Source organism: Puma concolor, chromosome D2 (genome assembly GCF_028749965.1).
Source record: "Puma concolor isolate L17-30 chromosome D2, mPumCon1.1.hap2, whole genome shotgun sequence".
Lineage (NCBI taxonomy): Eukaryota > Metazoa > Chordata > Mammalia > Carnivora > Felidae > Puma > Puma concolor.
The window spans coordinates 61,683,326-61,703,051 of NC_141677.1; the positions used below are offsets into that span (position 1 = coordinate 61,683,326).

The 19,726-nt window shown below is 40.6% G+C and overlaps 1 protein-coding gene and 1 pseudogene across 14 annotated transcripts in view; both read left to right on the forward strand.

Annotated features, from left to right (window-relative positions):
• Positions 1-19,726, forward strand: part of GBF1 (golgi brefeldin A resistant guanine nucleotide exchange factor 1) — a 121,301-nt gene that overhangs the window by 73,558 nt on the left and 28,017 nt on the right. For all 14 annotated transcript variants that reach the window (XM_086680709.1, XM_086680708.1, XM_086680712.1 and 11 more), the window contains one exon: positions 15,416-15,547. In XM_086680709.1, coding sequence (XP_086536835.1) covers positions 15,416-15,547 — 132 coding nt within the window. The remainder of the gene's footprint in view (positions 1-15,415; positions 15,548-19,726) is intronic.
• LOC147576133 (large ribosomal subunit protein eL37-like) lies at positions 444-10,626 on the forward strand (annotated as a pseudogene).

Here is a 19,726-nt window from a genome sequence, read left to right on the forward strand (position 1 = left end):
GGTATTTTCAGTATTTTTACTTAAGCCATCCTAGTAGGTAGGTAGTGGTATCTCCATGTGGTTTACATTTGCATTTCCCTAATGGCTAGTGACACTGAACCTCTTTTTTCATGTGGTTATTTGCCATCCATGTATCCTTTTTGGTGGACATGTGTGTTCAAGTCTTTAGCCCATTTTTTAAAATGAATTATTTGTGGGGCGCCTGGGTGGCGCAGTCGGTTAAGCGTCCGACTTCAGCCAGGTCACGATCTCGCGGTCCGTGAGTTCGAGCCCCGCGTCAGGCTCTGGGCTGATGGCTCAGAGCCTGGAGCCTGTTTCCGATTCTGTGTCTCCCTCTCTCTCTGCCCCTCCCCCGTTCATGCTCTGTCTCTCTCTGTCCCAAAAATAAATAAACGTTGAAAAAAAAAAAATTAAAAAAAAAAAAAAATGAATTATTTGTTTTCTTACTGTTGAATTTTTTTTTTAAGTTTATTTATTTATTTTGAGAGAGAGAGGGAGAGAGGGAGAGAGAATCCCAAGCAGGCTCCGCACCATCAACGCAGAGCCTGATACGGGGCTCAAACTCACAAACCCCAAGATCATGACCTGAGCTGAAATCAAGAGTCAGATGCTTAACCAACTGAACCACCCAGGAGACCCCTTACTGTTGAGTTTAGAAACTTCTTTTTTTTTTCTTCTAAGTTTTATTTATCTATTTTGAGAGAGAGAAACAGAGGCAGCACCGGTGGGGGAGGGGCAGAGAGAGGGATGGAGAGACTCCCAAGCAGGCTCTGCACCATCAGCACAGAGCTGATGGGGGCTCAAACTCATGAGCCCCAAGATCAGACGTTTAACCAACTGAGCTACCCGGGAGCCCCCTTACTGTTGAGTTTACAGACTTCTTTATTAATTCTGGACTCAAGTCCTTTATTGACAATACAGTGATTTACAAATGTTTTCTCCGAGACTGTAGCTTGTCTTTTCAATCTCTTAATGGTATCTCTCATAGAGCAGGCATTTTTAGTTAGTCTGGTGTATTCATTTTTTTCTTTCATGCATTGTGTTTTTGGTGTCATATCTAAGTACTCTTTGCCTAATCCCAGGCCACAGAGACTTTCCTATGTTTTCTTCTAAAAAATATACAGGTTTATGCTTTTTGTTTACATCTGTGATCTGTTTGAGTTAATTTTTCTACACTGTGTGACGTTTCATTGGAGGTTCTTTTTTGTTGTTGTTGTTGTTATATAGATGTCCAGTTGTTCTAACATCATTTGTTGAAATCAATGCCTTTTTTAGACCAAATTCTCCTTAGGACTGTACCTCTTTAGTCCTGAAAGAGTTACAGAGGATTCACACTTGGGTCCCTCCTCTCTTTCCAGGAATCACCCTTGTCCTCTTGTTCTTATTTCTTTTGGAGTCTTCCTGATTTTGGGTTTATTTTTAATGGCATGTAATGGAACACTTATTATTTGTAAGTTAGTTGATTGAGCATAAAGTATTTCATTATAAAATGGCCATCCATCACAAGAAGGCATGTGGGCTGTAAAAAACATTAACTGTGTGCTCTGGGCTGGTATGCAACTTTACCAGAATAATGCAGCTTTTGTATTGTGTGCAGTTGGGATAAAATAAGAGACAGATAGACAGATATTGTTGGGGAAACAGGTGTTGGCTGAACTCGGGTTCTGTTGCATGTATTCTGAATATGGTTGTTTCCCAACACTTTTAGGATTGCTCCTCCAGATTCAGCTGTCTAAAAGTTTCCCTGGGCACCTTTCAGAGCAAATAACATGACTTCTCAGAGTACTGCTGTTTCCAAAAATGTTCTTGTTCATTCTCCAGCTCACAGACATGTCTTTAGAGACAGCAATGGCAAGCGGTTAGAACACTTGTCCTGGCCCTTATGGGGGCCAGGGTTACATTTTTGTTACATCAAAAATGGGTTACATTTTTGATGCCTTTGTTTTCCCCATCTGTAAAATGGGAAATGTACCTTATCATCAAATTCTTGATGAACCCAATAGTGCAAAGAGTGGCTGAGGCAGAATAAGATTCCTTAGTCTTAATGTCCTAAGAATTTATGATCTGCTGCTGTAGAAACCATTTTCAGCTGTTAGAAAAAAGTGAATAAATAGGATTCTGGGGGTGCCTAGGTGGCTTAGTCAGTTGTTAAGTGTCTGACTCTTGATTTCTGCTCAGGTCATGATCTCCCAGTTTCAAGAGTTTGAGCCCCAAGTCGGGCTCTGTGCTGACCCTGCAGAGCCTGCTTGGGATTCTCTCTCTCTCTCCCTCTCTTTCTGCCCTTCCCCTGCTCTCATTCCCTCTGTCTCTCTCAAATTAAATAAATAAACTTAAAAAAATTTTTTTTAAAATAGGGGCACCTGGGTAGCTCAGTTGGTGAGCATCCGACCTCAGCTCAGGTCATGATCTTGTGGTTCATGGGTTCAAGCTCCACGTTGGGCTCTGTGCTGACAGCTCAGAGCCTGGAGCCTGCTTCGGATTCTGTGTCTCGCTCTCTCTGCCCCTCCCCTGCTCATGCCCTGTCTCTCTCTCTGTCTCTCAAAAAAAGTAAAAATTAAAAAAATAAATAAATAAACATAAATTTTGAAAAATAGGATTCTGTACACGTAAGGGGCAGGGAAGATTGTTCCCAGGCCTATAATTGATACTCTTTGGGGATTCTCTGAATCTTCTCCAGAAGTTTTGGCTCTTGACCCTTTAGTCTTTTACGTATCTGTAGACTTTGCTAATGTTAATTCAGAATTTAGTTCTTTTTCATTTCCTTTTACTGCCTCTTTAGGGCCCGTCTAGGGTCTCCTCTTAATGGCCTGACAGGATAGTAATTGATAATAAACCTGTAATTGTCTTCTCTTCTTGCTATCGAACACTGGAACTTTTTACTAGAATACGAGAGGAATTAGGATTGAACAAGTTGCTTCAAGTGTAATGACTGCATAAAGTTGGGGTGAATTGTTCTGTTTTAAAGTATAGTAACACAAGTTTTATAATTTCTCCTGGGCTTTCAAATTGCCTGCTTAAGTTTGGGCTTGGTCTTGAACAATGTATGCAGAAAATGGCAAGGCAGAGTAAAGGACCAGAGCAGCTCTGGCTTGCCTGTATGTTACAATCTAATTGCTTTCCTTTCAATATGTGCCAATTTCCTCTAGAAGGGTGAAAACTAGTGTTTATAGAGTTGATACACATCAAACTTTGCTCTCAGTAAGACAGATGGATCAGTCTGTCCTTGGGCCTCTGCAATACGTTTGAGGCCAGTCCCTGTGGGCCTCATTTAGCCCTGCCGGCCTTGTTAAAGGGGCCTCACTCTTCCTCTTGGATTAGGAGGGAACCTGGGCAAACCTGATACTTAATTCTTGTGGCGGTACTAAAATCAATAACTAACAGTGTTTAGTCATCAGTTAGGGAGGAGGAAAGTTAGGGAAGAAACTTCAATTCCAGGATATTTGAATTTTAAATTTTTATTTGCCATCCGACTCATGCAGTTAATACATCTAGTAGTAAACCTGTAGCAATAGCATGGTATAACATTTAAGAATATAGTAAGTGTTTAAGAGCATGGACTTTGGAAACCAGAACAGACCTGGCTCTAAATTCTGCCTCTTTCATTTTTTGTGTGATCTTGGGCAAGTCACTTAACCATTTAGAGCCTTGGTTTCTTTATCTGTAAAATAAGAACAGTAATACTGTTTCTCAGGGTTATTGGGAGGATAAAATAATCTATGTATAACAATTAAGCTTAATAATCTGTGTAGCTGTTACTGATGTCTGAGTCAAATTAAGGTTGTTGTCCTGGACAGTGGAGTAGTATTATTCTTGAAAGGGTGGTAGGTGGCAGCTTCTAGCATCAAGCTAAATTGGCTATTCAGGTTGGATTGGCCATTAAGGGCTAGAATCAGCCTAAAAATGAATACTTCCCAAAGAATTTTTAAAGGATCAAGTATTAGAAATAATTTGCCTTTCTTAGTGTAAATGGTTGGTACCATTATCTTCTAGCTGGCCCATCGACCCACCTTATACCTGGATGTGATAGTGATCAAGCCATCATCATATTTTGTCTCATAAAGAGTTATAATATCAAAGACAATCTCCCCACTCTCCCATCCCAAATCTAAAGGTGCCTTGAGAAACTAAGCATTTGTTTAAGAAAAGGAAAAAAGAGGATCTACTGTCAAGATCGTAGACAAACGAATTGCTTTCCCCCGGGCTACCTTCTTAACAGACAGTCTGCATTCATGTGCACTTACTCCCAAACTGTACTTTGCTTTTTGTTAAGTTTTAGGGATCTAAAGGAGCCTTAAGGAATTCAGTTAAACTACTGCCACCACCATCTTCCCTAAGAAAACTCTGTGGATGAGAAAACTGTGGCCCAAAGAAGTGAAGTGTTTTACCCAAGGTCACATAGTTAGTGATAGGCCAAGACTCACATTTCTTTATTTTATTTCTCCTCTTGTAGAGAGCAGTTTGCAAAGCCTTGTCTGGGTTTGACCCTTAAGTCTGGAAGGTAGTACATTTCTCTGAGAGCTGTCCTTTGGTAGTCTTCCTTCAAGTCAGTTCCTGAAGTCAAATCTAAATCCCCACCTGACCATTTGAGGTCTGGAAATATAGGGATGGCAGGTGTGGCAGATACTCCAGAGGCTTCTGGCTTTACCAAAGTTTAGTTTTGTTTATGCTTTGGACCACTACACTTGATGTCCCCCCTAGTGACCACAAAGAGCACAGCTCCTTCCTCCTGAGATTACAGTATCTCAAAAATTCCATTTGTAGATTGTTCCCAATCTTGCTTTGTCTTTTACAAGAAATATTCCTGGGTATAGCATAGTCAGAAAAGTAGAATATGAGGACCTAACACTTTTTCCTAAAATGGAATGTGCAGGCATAAACAGAAAAGCCAAAAACTGAAAAGCTTTTTATGCTCAGATAATTTTGTTCTGTGCCTCTGGATATAGAAGTATCAAGAGGGGTAAATGAACTTCTGTTTATATCATGCTCTGATTTATTAGTCTGTTATACATGATCCACCTTGTGAGTGACGATATTCTGTCTCCAGAAACATGAGCCAATATTTGCAGGATGAAGAGCAAGGATGGGAGCAGGCTGGTGACCCTCTAGAAAGTAAGAAGGGAGAAGTAGGCTCTGAGGGCAAAAGGGTCGAGACAGGCATTTCTGAAGCCAAATGGTGTTGAAATAATATACCACAGGCCTTTTTCCTTGTCAGCGTAATCCAATTGAGAATGCCCAACCGCCCCTGACAAGAGTCACTCAGGAGTGAAGAGCTTCGCTACCAGGGAAAGCAGCTTATGTGTGCATTTTGGCTCAGGAATGTGCCAGCCCAATGCTGGCCAAATGAGAAAAGGCTACTGCAGGCTGGAGAACACCAACCTCCTGAGAGGTTGGTGACGGCTCCCCTGTAGGCTAATAAGAAAGTGTTTCCTTTTGTCTAAGGGCAGCCCTTGATGCCACTGTTGAGACCTTTGACATAGATTATCAGAGAGGATGGCAAGCTCTCACGTAAAAAGAGAAAACAGTGTCAGGATTCATTCCCTTTTGGACAGGTCACCTCATCATCTGAAAAGACAAGAGACTTGGGGGACATCTGTAGACTCTCAAATTGCTATTGGGCCAAACTGAGACTTCTCTGTTTTAATATCATTATATATGGAGTTGAGCTCCCTGCTTACTGCTGTTGAACAGAGTGTGAGCAGAGTACCACCAAGACATCTCTAAAGGGTTTCACTTTGCTTTGTGTTGAAGTGGTTCATGAGCTTCTCCAGAAATAGTTTAATAATTCTTGTTGTAATTGTTCTTATTCAGCACTGACTAGCCAGAAGTAGGTCTCAGATTTGGTTTTAGAAGCAGGTGGCTTAGTCCTAGAAGGATCCCAAGTGTTCTTTCTTCAATAGGGAGTTGAATTTCCCCTCCTTGTAATCATTCCTTTTTTTCCCTTCCCATCTTGGAACATGAACCAGTCACCTTCAGAGTACCCCTCTACCTGATCTGCACTCTCTGTTTACTGGACTGTTTGTGCCTTGAAGTTGACAACTTTCCAGGGCGGGAATTTTGGCCGCTTGGCAGTGGTATCAGATGTCTCCTTGGTTGTGAAATTAATCAGCCTGCTTACTATGAGCAGCATCATGGCACCTTTCCCCTGAAGGACTCAGGCAGCTTTTCTCACTCTTCTGAAGAAGATCTAGACAATTGAATCTCATTCCCAGGGCAGACTGAGCCAGGCGGCAGAGCACCAGAAACTTTTCTGTTCTGGCTTCATAGGAAGCAGTGGAGTTGAATAGCTAGGGGCACAGATTTTGGAGTCACATGAACCTGGATTTGATTCCTACTTACACCACTTGCTGGTTGTACAGTCTTAGCTGAAGAGTAGATCTACTTCCTAAGTCTCATTTTCATCTTCAAAATGGGGATAATTACGAAGAGAAAAGGTATATAAGGTGCTTAGCACATGGCATGGCACAAGGTAATATAAATAGTAGCTGCTATTAATATTGTTATTTTTATCTCTTCTAAAAAGAGGATGAATGTTTCAGTCATTTGTTTAAAAAGGGAAGCCTCTTCCTTTCTATGATAACTGTGCATACCTTAGAAAAAGCTGAAACCCTCAGAAATTAAAAGAGCTATCCCAAATTGCACCCTACCTAAATAATAACTACTAGTTATCTTGGCATCTATCCTTCATTTTTATCCCTTTTAAGCTTTAGTAATCAAAGATAGAAGACCTGCCTTTGAAGTTTTTGATATTTACTTAAATCTTAAGAAATAAACTGAACTTACAGTAACTTAGAGTATTAAGAATCCTGGACTGGGACTCCAGAACTAAAAAACTAGAATAATAATATCTTAGTTATATTCATTACACTTTATTCCATGCATTGTACAACATATTTTACATGTATTACATGAGATAATATGTGTAAATTACCGAGCACAGTGCCTGACACATAGTATATGCTCAATAAATGTTAGCTGCTGTTATTTGTTTTTAAATATAATTTATTTTAATTCTCTAACACCTATTTTAACACCTAATAAAATACAGTCTTTGAAAATTTAGTATCTATCACACAGCCATTAAGTTGCAGAACTAGAATTTGAATCCTGCTCAGAGGTTCATGTTTTTACATAGTGCCCTCAACTTCTAGTCTCGGTTCCAACACTAACCTGCTTTGTAGCCTTGTACAAATTACTTAACCTTTCTAAATCTTAAATCTCTCATTCATAAATTATTTTTAGGGCCTATCTTAGCTGTAATACCTAGGATTTGGAGCATTTTCTAGAAAGGCCAGTTGAAAATTAGGGTTTATGTTTGTAGAGCACTTTTACTCAAAGTATAATCTGTAAACCATTTTAGGTTCACAAACTGCTGCTTGGTACATGGTGGGATGTGTACAGAAGTTGAGGGAAAACACTTAGAAACTTTTATAACATCTTGACAGTTTATATATGTTGACAATTTTATATATGTTATAATAATAAAATAGAGCTTATATTGTATTATGTCTTTGTTTTTTAAATTTCATTCTCTAGCAGTTCGTTTTATTATAGTTTATAAAACAATGGATCCGCAATGGATTGATATAAAGGGGGAAAAATTGGCCCTTAACCACAGACAGTTTGAGAAGCACTGTTTTAGAGGACCATCTGAACATCTTAACAGGATTATGAATTGAAATTCCAGTTTTGTTTTTTTTAAATGTGTTTACTAATGTGTTTATAAAGAGGTGCCTCTTAAATCAGAAATGCCTGGGGCATCTGGGTGGCTCAGTCCTTTGGGTGTAGGACTTCGGCTCAGGTCATGATTTCATGGTTCATGGGTTCAAGCCCCCGTGTCGGGCTCTGTGCTGACAGCTTGGAGCCTGGAGCCTGCTTCAGATTCTGTGTCTCCCTCTCTCTCTGCCCCTCACCTGCTCACACTCTGTCTCTCCTTCAAAAATAAATATAAACTTTTTTTTTTTTAATTTTAAAAAGAAAAAATAATCAGAAATATCTTGGGGCAGCTGGATGGCTCAGTCATTTAGGCATCCAGCTCTTAATTTTGGCTCAGGTCATGATCTTGCAGTTTGTGGGTTTGGGCCCTATGTTGGGCTCTGTGTTGATGGTGGGGAGCCTGCTTGGGATTCTTTGTCTCTCTCTTTCTCTGCCCCTCCTCTGCTCATGCTGTACCTCTCTCTAAAAATAAATAAACAAACATTAAAAAAACAGTGTTTATTAAGAAAGAAAGAAAGAAAGAAAGAAAGAAAGAAAGAAAGAAAGAAAGAGGGAAGGAGGGAGGGAGGAAGGAAAGAAGGGAGGGAGGGATGAAGGAAGGGAGGAAGGAAGGAAGGAAGGAAGGAAGGAAGGAAGGAAGGAAGGAAGGAAGGAAGGAAAGGACCTTACAAGTGGTGCCCTGCTAGAAGCACAATCTCCCACCATCCCCACCTCCCTCCCCCCCACCACCAAAAGCTGCAGGGGGTATTCTTGTTAGAATGTCTCTGATGCTCCTAGCAATCAGCAGTTGAACCTAGAGAGCAAAACTGATTCTGCCTAGACCAAACTCTTGGGAAAGTTAATTGTATATATCACGATTCTCTTTTTTTTGGAGGGGTATGGGAGTGAGGGTGATAATGAAGGTTCCTGGTAGGCTCATTAAAAAGTCTAGCTCTGGGGCACCTGGCTGTGGAGCATGCAGCTCTTGATCTCGGGTTGTGAGTTTGAGTCCCACAATGGGTGTAGATATTACCTAAAAATAAAATCTTAAAAAAAAAAAAATCCAGCTCTTCTAGTTTCCTATCACTAAGTCTCCATAAGCATTGACTCACACAATAGAAGTGCTAGAATGAATGTATTTTAGCAGTTATAGATTCCAGCTACCTAATTTGACAGATGAGCTTGGGTGTTGTATGCCTGGCTATTGTTAGTAGTGAGGCTAATGATCACTTGTCCGTTGACTGGATTATATACTATGTGAGCCACATCCAGAGCCTCCAGAGAGTTCTCTATGGGACTTTGTCCAAGCTTCTATATGGTATCACTCCTGACTGCTCCAGGCCTCTCATGCCATAGTGAACTCTTTCACCTTATGGAGCAGAAGATTTGCAAATAAAATCTAGCGATATATTAAAAGAATAATATACCAAGGCTAAGTAAGGTTTAATCCTGGGAATGCAAGGATGATTTAATATCTGAAAATCGATTAATCTACCATCTTAACATTCTAAAGAAGAAAAACCACTCATCATATCAATTGATGAAGAGGAGGCTTTTGATAAAATATAATATCCACTCCTGGTAGTGAACATATGACTAACGTCATACTTTACAGTGGAACACTGAATGCATTTACCCTAAAATTGGCAACAAAGAAAGATGTTTATTTTCACGCTACTGGAAGTCCCAGTCAGTGCAGTGAGACAAGAAAAGGAAATAAAAAGGCATGTACATTATTAGAAAGGAAGAAATAAAACTCACTATTTACAGATAACATAATTGTCTATGTAGAAAACCCCAAGGAATCTACAACAACAAAATCCTAAAACTAATAAGTGAGTTTAGTAAGGTCCCAGAATACAAAAATCAGTCATACTTCATCTCTTTGATCTTGGCCACAGAAATGAGATGATGAAGGGGATATCATCGTTTGGAAAGTGTTACAATAAGACACACATGTTGTGACACTGCTGTGACTCTAAGGCCTACCACCTTCAGAAATCAACCTGTGGCAGTTACGGCTATCCTGCCAAGCAGAAGAGAAAGTAAAACTGGAGTGCCAAGGCTAAAAGATGAAATACCACTGGGACGGTCTAATGAGGCACTTAAAAATTGTATACTGCAGATTCAGGCATGGATTCCGTGAAAGAATGGCATCTAAGCCCAAGAGGGCAACTTTTGCAGTATCCAGTTCATCTTAAGGATTTCAATGATCAGTCACATAATACATGTTCTGGTTTAAAACAAAGCAAAGCAAAAAAATCAGTCCCATTTCTAAATACTAAAACATCTGAAAACAAAACACAGTATCATTTATAAACATACCAAATAAAAATTAAATTCTTACATATAAATCTAACAACATATATAGAATTTGTATGCTAAAAACTATACTGATGAAAGAAATTAGGAAGATATAAATAAACAGAGACTACCGTGTCCATGAATTGGTAGGCACAACTTAGTAAAGATGTAATTTCTCCCTAAACTGATCTATAGACTCAGTGCAATTCCTATCAAATTCCCAACAAGATTTGTTTTGTAAATACAGACAAATTTATGTTGAAATGCAAAGGCAAAGGAACCGGAATGCTGAAAGCAGTATTGAAAAATAGTAAAGTTGGAAGGATCACTACCTTATTTTAAGACTTAGAATCAAGTTAATCAGGACAGTGTACTTTCAGAGAGTTAGACACACAGATCAGTGGAACAGAATAGAGAACCTAGAATATACTCACAAAAATAAGGCCAATTAATGATTGACAAAGGTGCAAAGACAATTCAGTGGAGCAAGAATTTCTTTTCAAGAAATGTTGTTGGAACAACTGGACATCCATATGCAAAACAAAATAGAACCTCCATTGAAACATCACACATTGTAGAAAAATTAACGCAAAATAGATCACAGATGTAAAACAAAAAGCATAAACCTGTATATTTAAAAAAATTTTTTTTCAACGTTTATTTATTTTTGGGACAGAGAGAGAGCATGAACGGGGGAGGGGCAGAGAGAGAGGGAGACACAGAATCGGAAACAGGCTCCAGGCTCTGAGCCATCAGCCCAGAGCCTGACGCGGGGCTCGAACTCCCGGACCGCGAGATCGTGACCTGGCTGAAGTCGGACGCTTAACCGACTGCGCCACCCAGGCGCCCCAATATATTTTTTAGAAAAAAACATAGGAAAGTCTCTGTGGCCTGGGATTAGGCAAAGAGTACTTATTTTATTTTATTTTTTTTTTATTTTTATTTTTTCAACGTTTATTTATTTTTGGGACAGAGAGAGACAGAGCATGAACGGGGGAGGGGCAGAGAGAGAGGCAGACACAGAATCGGAAACAGGCTCCAGGCTCTGAGCCATCAGCCCAGAGCCCGACGCGGGGCTCGAACTCCCGGACCGCGAGATCGTGACCTGGCTGAAGTCGGACGCTTAACCGACTGCGCCACCCAGGCACCCCAAGAGTACTTAGATATGACACCAAAAACATAATGCATGAAAGAAAAAAATGGATACACCAGACTAAAAATGCCTGCTCTATGAGAGATACCATTAAGAGATTGAAAAGACAAGCTACAGTCTCAGAGAAAACATTTGTAAATCACTGTATTGCCAATAAAGGACTTGAGTCCAGAATTAACAAAGAAGTCTGTAAACTCAATAGTAAGGGGGCTCCCGGGTAGCTCAGTTGGTTAAACGTCTGATCTTGGGGCTCATGAGTTTGAGCCCCGCATCAGCTCTGTGCTGATGGTGCAGAGCCTGCTTGGGAGTCTCTCTATCCCTCTCTCTGCCCCTCCCCCACTGGTGCTGCCTCTGTTTCTCTCTCTCAAAATAGATAAATAAAACTTAGAAGAAAAAAAAAAGTTTCTAAACTCAACAGTAAGGGGTCTCCTGGGTGGTTCAGTTGGTTAAGCATCTGACTCTTGATTTCAGCTCAGGTCATGATCTTGGGGTTTGTGAGTTTGAGCCCCGTATCAGGCTCTGCGTTGATGGTGCGGAGCCTGCTTGGGATTCTCTCTCCCTCTCTCTCTCTCTCTCTCTCTCAAAATAAATAAATAAACTTAAAAAAAAATTCAACAGTAAGAAAACAAATAATTCATTTTAAAAAATGGGCTAAAGACTGAACACACATGTCCACCAAAAAGGATACATGGATGGCAAATAACCACATGAAAAAAGAGGTTCAGTGTCACTAGCCATTAGGGAAATGCAAATGTAAACCACATGGAGATACCACTACCTACCTACTAGGATGGCTTAAGTAAAAATACTGAAAATACCAAGTACAGGAGAGGATGGGCAGAGACCAGAATTCTCACTGCTGGTGGGAATGCAAAGTCACACAGAGACTGGAAAACAGTTTGGCAGTTTCTTATAAAGCTGAACATACATTTACCCTTTGACCCAGAGATCCCACTCCTGGGTGTTTATCCTAGAGAAATGCAAACCGACGTTCTTCACACAAAAACCTTTATGTGAATGTGTATAGCAGCTTTACTCAAAATCGCCTCAAACTGGAGAAGCCAAATAAATGTCCTTCAACTAGTGAATGGATAGGATAAACAAACTGTGGTACATACATGCAATGGAATACCACTCAACATTAAAAAGGGAACAAACTATTGATCTGTGCAACAGTTTAGATGAATCTCAGACGCATCATGCTGAGTGAAAGAAGCCAGTCTCAGAAGTAACACACTGTATGACTTCATTTTATGACCTTCTTGATAAAACCACAGTGTGGGGGAATACATCCATGGTTGTTGAGAAGGGTTGGGGTGGCAAGGAAGTTGTGACTATAAAGAGATAAGAGGGAGTTCATATAGAACATGTACTGTATCCCAATTGTCACATCTTCACAGTGATTACAGGAATCTATACATATGTTAAAATTTATAGGGGCGTCTGGGTGGCGCAGTCGGTTAAGCGTCTGACTTCAGCCAGGTCACGATCTCGCGGTCCGTGAGTTTGAGCCCCGCGTCGGGCTCTGGGCTGATGGCTCAGAGCCTGGAGCCTGTTTCCGATTCTGTGTCTCCCTCTCTCTCTGCCCCTCCCCCGTTCATGCTCTGTCTCTCTCTGTCCCAAAAATAAATAAACGTTGAAAAAAAAAATTAAAAAAAAATTTATAGAACACTATACCAAAAAAAATCGATTTTACCAAATTAAAAAAAAAATGGTGTACATGGCTCTGGAAGTGTCAAACCACGGCTGTGAAATTTCCCTAGTCTTTCTAGAAAGTACAGTTATAGCAACTGGATGAAAGCTCAGAATATCTGTTCCCTGCCCCACTGCTCAATTAAAGATTATTTTTTCCATCTAGACTTTTATATCTCAAATATACTAAACATGACCTTTTTTTTTTTAAGTTATTTATTCATTTTGAGAGAGAGAGCAAGTGTGCAAGCAGGGGATGGGCAGAGAGGGAGAGTGAGAATCCCCAGCAGGCTCTGAGCTATCAGCGCAGAGCCCGATACGGGGCTCGATCTCATGAACTGTGAGATCTTGACCTGAGCTGAAATCAAGAATCAGATGCTCACCTGCCTGGGTGCCCCAACCATATTTTTAAAATGACAGAACAAATCATATGTAATAATTATGTTTCTAAAGCAGCAAGACTAGATGACTTTACATTTTTTAATGTGCTTTAAAAAAGTATTTTATATATTTCCGTTTTTTCTAGTATTTCTATTCCTTGCATAGTTCAACCCTCTACTACCTCACACACACAAAGGTTTATTTTCTCCAGGTTTTTCCTGCAAATTGTACATCTTTAGGTGGGGGTAGGTGGGGGATAAGAAGCAGGTTTTATACAGCTGATGTGATCACTGTACATACAGGCTTGGAAAATGCTACCCAATCTGCCAATTAATTAAAGCATTAATCTGAGGAGCAGCCAGGCTGGAGAATGTTTACTCAAAGAGGGGAGTGGTAGGAATTGAGTGGGAAGCTCCCTGCATTTGCATGAATGTGAACGTGCTCGGAAAACCCAGCTTTCTTTGTCTCTAAAGGTGGGCAGCCTTGATCTTGTCCCTAAATCTTTCTGGGCAATTTAGGAAGCCTTTCAAGGAGCTGGTCTCTCAAAGGCTGGAGCACAGCCAAATCTAGAAATGCAGACGCTATACAGCAGTGTGGAGAGCTAGTCCAGTGTAGTGCAGCTTCTCAGACCTGGAATGAAACCTTCTAAATTCAGGAGTACGTGCTGGTAATTAGGTAGAATATATCTAATGGTTTCACAGATTTTGAAACCGTGTTCAAATCCCGGCTCTGCTTCTTATCAGCTGTGTAATTTGGAGCCAATCATGTAGTTTATCTAAGCTTTATTTTTCTCATCTGTAAAATAAAAATTATGAATTGCTCCTTCATCTCAGAGCAGTTAGCCCTTTGCTTTACTCTATGCAGAAAGGGAGCTAAAGAGTGGATAGGACTTTCCAAGAATACAGGCTGTCTCCAGGAGTTGGGACTGTGCAGCCTTTTGTTCTTTTTAGGCTTATTTTTCAGGCGAGGGACTATAAACCTCAGGGTTTCGCCTCACCTTCCTGGGATGTGCTACGTTCTTTATCTCTATGAGAAGTGACCTTGACCATAACAGCAAAAGACATAAAGATAGCTCATCCTAGAACCTCTTTGGTTATGTTGACTATAGTTGAGATGAGGTTTATCTGTGTGTCACTAGGGAGAGTGGTGAAATGGATGTGGAAAATTGACCCAACAATGTTTGGTGATATTAAAGAATTACTTTTAATTTTTAAAATTGTGGTAAAAAAAAAAATATATATATATATATATATATGATAAAATTTACCATCTTAACCGTTTTATTGCTAATTTTTTATTAAAAAAATTTTTTTTAACGTTTATTTATTTTTGAGACAGAGAGAGACAGAGCATGAACGGGGGAGGGTCAGAGAGAGGGAGACACAGAATCTGAAACAGGCTCCAGGCTCTGAGCTGTCAGCACAGAGCCCGACGCGGGGCTCGAACTCACGGACCGCGAGATCATGACCTGAGCCGAAGTCGGCCGCTTAACCGACTGAGCCACCCAGGTGCCCCATATTGCTAATTTTTTAAAAGTTTATTTATTTTTAGGGGCACCTGGGTGGCTCAGTCAGTTAAGCATCCGACTTTGGCTTAGATCATGATCTCGCGGTTCCTGAGTTCAAGTCCTGCATCAGGCTCTGTGCTGCGAGCCCGGAGCCTGGAGCCTGTTTTGAATTCTGTGTCTCCCTCTCTCTCTCTCTGCCCCTCCCCACTCGCACTCTGTCTCTCTCTCTCTCAAAAATAAATAAACATAAAAATTTTTTTAAACATTTATTTATTTTTGAGGGTGGGGAGGGCCAGAGAGAGGGGGACAGAGGATCTGAGGTGGGCTCTGTGCTGACAGCAGACAGCCTGATGCAGGGTTCAAACTCAAGAACCGTGAGATCATTTTTGACCTGAGCCGAAGTTGGATGCTTAACTGACTGAGCCACCCAAGCACCCCCATTGCTAATTTTTTAAGCGTGATAATGATACTGTGGGTTTTTTTAACTTCTTAATCTTTGAGCTACATAACTAAAAATTTTACAGATAAAATGATACATCTGTGATTTGCTTTAAGGTAATCCAAAGGGAGGAAGATTGACCCAGCAACCAGGAACTTTAGCCTCATGGCACAGATAAGAAGGGCCTTTTTCTAGAGTTTAGCTTTTGTCAGATGGCATCACTTCATTTCTGTTTGTTTTCTTGCAGAACTCTCAGAAATTGAGCCCAATGTGTTCCTCCGTCCATTTCTGGAAGTGATTCGCTCTGAAGATACCACTGGCCCTATCACTGGACTGGCGCTAACCTCTGTCAACAAGTTCCTGTCCTATGCACTCATAGGTAAGAACTCAGGCTTTGTTGGATGACCACAGCACTTCATTTCCTGCCTCGCCTGGGGTGGTCAGGCCTTAGGCAATGATCTGGTGATACTGGAAAGTTTGTCCCAGCCATCTGTTTCCTTGTAAGGAGAGAAATAGGACTGTTATTGGTTACTCATTATGCTAATTGACTCAGGTCGTGCAGTGTGGGGAGGGAGGGAACGTTTCCTTGGGACTCTGGTTTCTTTGTGCTTTGGAGGGAGTTAAGGGTATGGTGCCCTTGGAGGTTTGGTTTGGTTTATTTTTAAAATTATTTTTCAAATACAGTGCATGCTTATTTTAAGATAAACAATAAAAAGGTGACTAAAAGAATTAATGGTTTCTCCTTTTTCGTAATGTTCCTCCTTCTTCCTTAGGTAAATAATGTTGACAGACTGATTTGAATCTTTCTATACCTTTCTCTACATGTATACAACTATATATAAAGTATCATTTAAAAAAATAGGATTATGTGCTATGCATTTTCTCCTTTTTTTACTTAATAGTATTAACTTAGAAAGATGTACATGATATAATTATCCATCTGATTTGTTCTTTTCCCCCCAGTTTTATTGAAATATAATTGACATACAACATTGTGTTAATTTAAGGTGTACAACATAATGATTCAATATATGTTACAGATGATTACCACAATAAATCTAGTTAACATCCATCACCTCATATAGTTTCAACTTATTTTCTTGTAATGAGGACTTTTAAGGTCTGCTCTCTTAGCAACTTTCAAATATACGATGTAGGTTTTTTTAAGTTTATTTAAACTTAGGGCTCAAGCTCACAACCCTAAGATCAAGAGTCTCATGCTCTCTTCTGACTGAGCCATCCAGGCACTCCTCAAATACACAATGTAGTATTATTAACTGTAGTCATCATGTTGTACACTACATCCCCAGAACTTATAAATCTTATAACTGGAAGTTTATATATTCTTCTTTTAGTGTCATAAGATATATATAATGTAAAAATTGCCATTTTTATCATTTTTAAGTATACGATTCATTGGCATTAATTACATTCACAGTGTTGTACAATCATCACCACTATCTGTTTCCCAAACTTTTTTACCCCAAAAGAAACTCTAAACGTTAAGGAACAATACAGCATTTCCCTTCCCCCCAAGCCCTTGGTAAGATTTTTTTCTTCGTAGTAAAAGTGTATAATTTCTATAATATAGATATAATACCAATATTTTTCTTACTGAATAATATTTAATATTTAGGTTTCCTAATTTGAGGCACTTACAAATAATGCTGAAATAAGCATCCTTATTCATATGTCCTTACTTATTAATTTTCCTTTGTATGATAGATTCCTGTGCTTGAAATTTTTGGATTAAAGGCCATGAGCATATTACATTTTTTTAATTTTAATTTCTTTTTAATGTTTATTTATTTTCGAGAGAGACAGAGACAGAATGTGAGTGGGTTAGGAGCAGAGAGAGAGGGAGACACAGAAGCAGAAGCAGGCTCCAGACTCTGAGCTGTCAACACAGAGCCCGACGTGGGGCTCGAACTCACAGATTGTGAGATCATGACCTGAGCCAAAGTCGGACGCTCAATCGATTGAGCCACCCGGGCACCCCGCAAATTACATTTTTATATGTGCTACCAGGTTGCTTTCCCAAAAGCTTATAGTATTTATACTTCCAACAGTAATGTTTGAGAGTTTCCATTTCCCCACCCTTACACCTGCACTGAATATTAGCACTATTCATCTGTGCTAATTTGGTGAGTGAAAACTAGTATTTTATTGTTTTTATTTTTTTAAGTTAAACATTTGAATCTCTTCTCCTTTTTCTATTATTTTACTGAGTTGTTTTTGTTTGTCTTTTTAATTTATAGGAGCTTGTATAGTGGGGATATCACCCCATTGTCTATCATAGTATTACAAATATTTTCTCCCAATCTAGCCCAAATATTTTATCCAGACTGTTGTTTATCTCTGAATTTGCTTATGGTGTCTTTTGGATTCCTTTTTAGTTGGTCTTGTCACTCAGGATCCTGAATTCCTTTTCCCCTGTTGCTAGCCCATGCGCAGGGGTGAGGAACATAGAAAACAGACAGCTGTCTTTGTTTCTAAGGAAGGAGACAAGAAAAGACTAGCTCTGGCTGTAGCTAGCTAGGGAAAAAAAAAAAAGACCTTTGATTCAGGGCAAGAAAGCGCTTTATCTTTTCTAGAAAGTGGGATTTGCTTAGCAGATGCATTCAGGATCCTGAGCAGAAATCCTGGGTGCCAGCTAGGTTCTGAAGAGGCGCATCCATCTCTCCAGATACCCTAGTCTTAGCTTCATACTTTTCCTGAGCAAAAACCAGGCCCGGCTACTTCCAGCCTCACCCTGAGCACCACCTGCAGGTCATCTCTCTCCACAGCCTCCAGCGGCTGCCCTCCGTGCTTCTTCCTTCTGCTCTCTTGTCAGTGTTACTGTCTCCCCTTCCTGGACTTGGCAGACACGCTTGTCATTGGAGACCTCAGGCCAGCTGGTCACTGGAGTTTCCTGTGGTGGGAAAAGAGAATGCTGGAGGTGGTGATTGCAGTGGGCATGAGAGAGGGGGCAGGAAGGAGTGTATGAAAGCCAGAAGGCAAAGGAGATGAGATTGGCAGCTTTCCCTTCAGTCTGCTCCAGAGTGGCTAGGAAAGGAGGACATTCTAAGGAAGACGCGTTCCGCTAAGTGAGCTCAAGCCAAACAATATTTTGTTTAGGCTATCCTAGAAAAAACTATCCCTCACCTGTCAATCCTGTGACCCAAGGCTTCTAGAATTATTTTAGATCCTACTCCAAGGATCAGCCTTTTGTTTGGCCCCACACAGCTGCCAGACCAGGATTTGTGCCACTGATTGCCTGGCAGGCTATGTCTGTGGTTCTAAAGACCTATCACTCTCACCTGCCTTTTTTAGAAAATTAACTGTGCTATTTCATTCAAGCTCAGGGGATAAGAGCAACAAAGAGATCAGTTAAACTACTTTAACAAGGGAGATTACTGAAAGAGGGGAAGAAATAGACCTGTAGGAGCCTTGTGAAGCAGGAGTAAAGCTGCCATTCACATAGCTCTGAAACCCCACATAATACTGAGGACCTGGATTTCCTGTGCAAGGAAAAGTCTAGCTACGGACCATGGAGGCCTGAATAGTCAGGCAAGGGCTATGAGAGAAGACTCAGGCGAGGGCCTTCAGGTTATAGGATTTTCTGAGTTGAATGGGAGAAACATGGAGAGTTGGGGTGATAGAAGGAGCTAGGGCACCCCGTATACTATGTATCATCATGAAATTGGCTTCCTCCTTTTTTTAAAAAAATTTTTTTCAATGTTTTTATTTACTTTTGAGAGAGAAAAAGCTAACAGGGGAGGGGCAGAGAGAGAGAGGGAGAGAATCCTAAGCAGGCCCCACACTATCAGCACAGAGCCCGATGCGGGGCCCAAACCCACGAACCTTGAGATCACGACCTGAGCTGAAATTGAGTTGGACGCTCAACCAACTGAGCCACCCAGGTGCCCCGAAATTGGCTTTCTTCTGCATGAACTCTAAGTAACCACTCCTGGTGCTCAGTGGGGGCGTGCTGTATGGACAGAGTGTCTTTGACCAGGTGTCAGAGACTAACCAGGACAGAAGAGAAAAAAGAAAACAAATGAGAATCACTTATAATTCATGAAAGTCTTCAGGCTCGTTGTTACAAGGGAAATGTTTTGGTTTCTCAGCCGCACCCCTGAGCTTTAGGCTCAGGAACTCTGTTATTCAGGTACCAAGAAAGAAAAAATGGTAAGAATTTCTTTTAATTCCCACTACTTAAAACTAGGAGGTGCTCCTGTAGTACACCGTGCCACCTCTGGAGCAGCCTTTCTCTGTCACTCACAAAGCCTTGCCATGTCCCTCCTTTTTTCCCCTACTTATGTTTACCTTTCAAGGATAATCTGGGAAGTTCTGCAAGACCCTTGAAGGGCTTGAGGGAGGCCACTTCTTTGGCTACTCCTTTTGGATATTTAGCAGATTAATGGGAGCAGTTTCTCCCTTGGCAGTATTTGTGTTAGTTTCCAGCATGGTGCTGGTTGTCTGATCTAGCTTCTCCCCTCTTCTTATTCACTGTTGAAATTCTCTCTTCCTCCTACTCCCGGGTCAGCCAGCCTCCAGTCTTGTTTAGTTTGTCCCC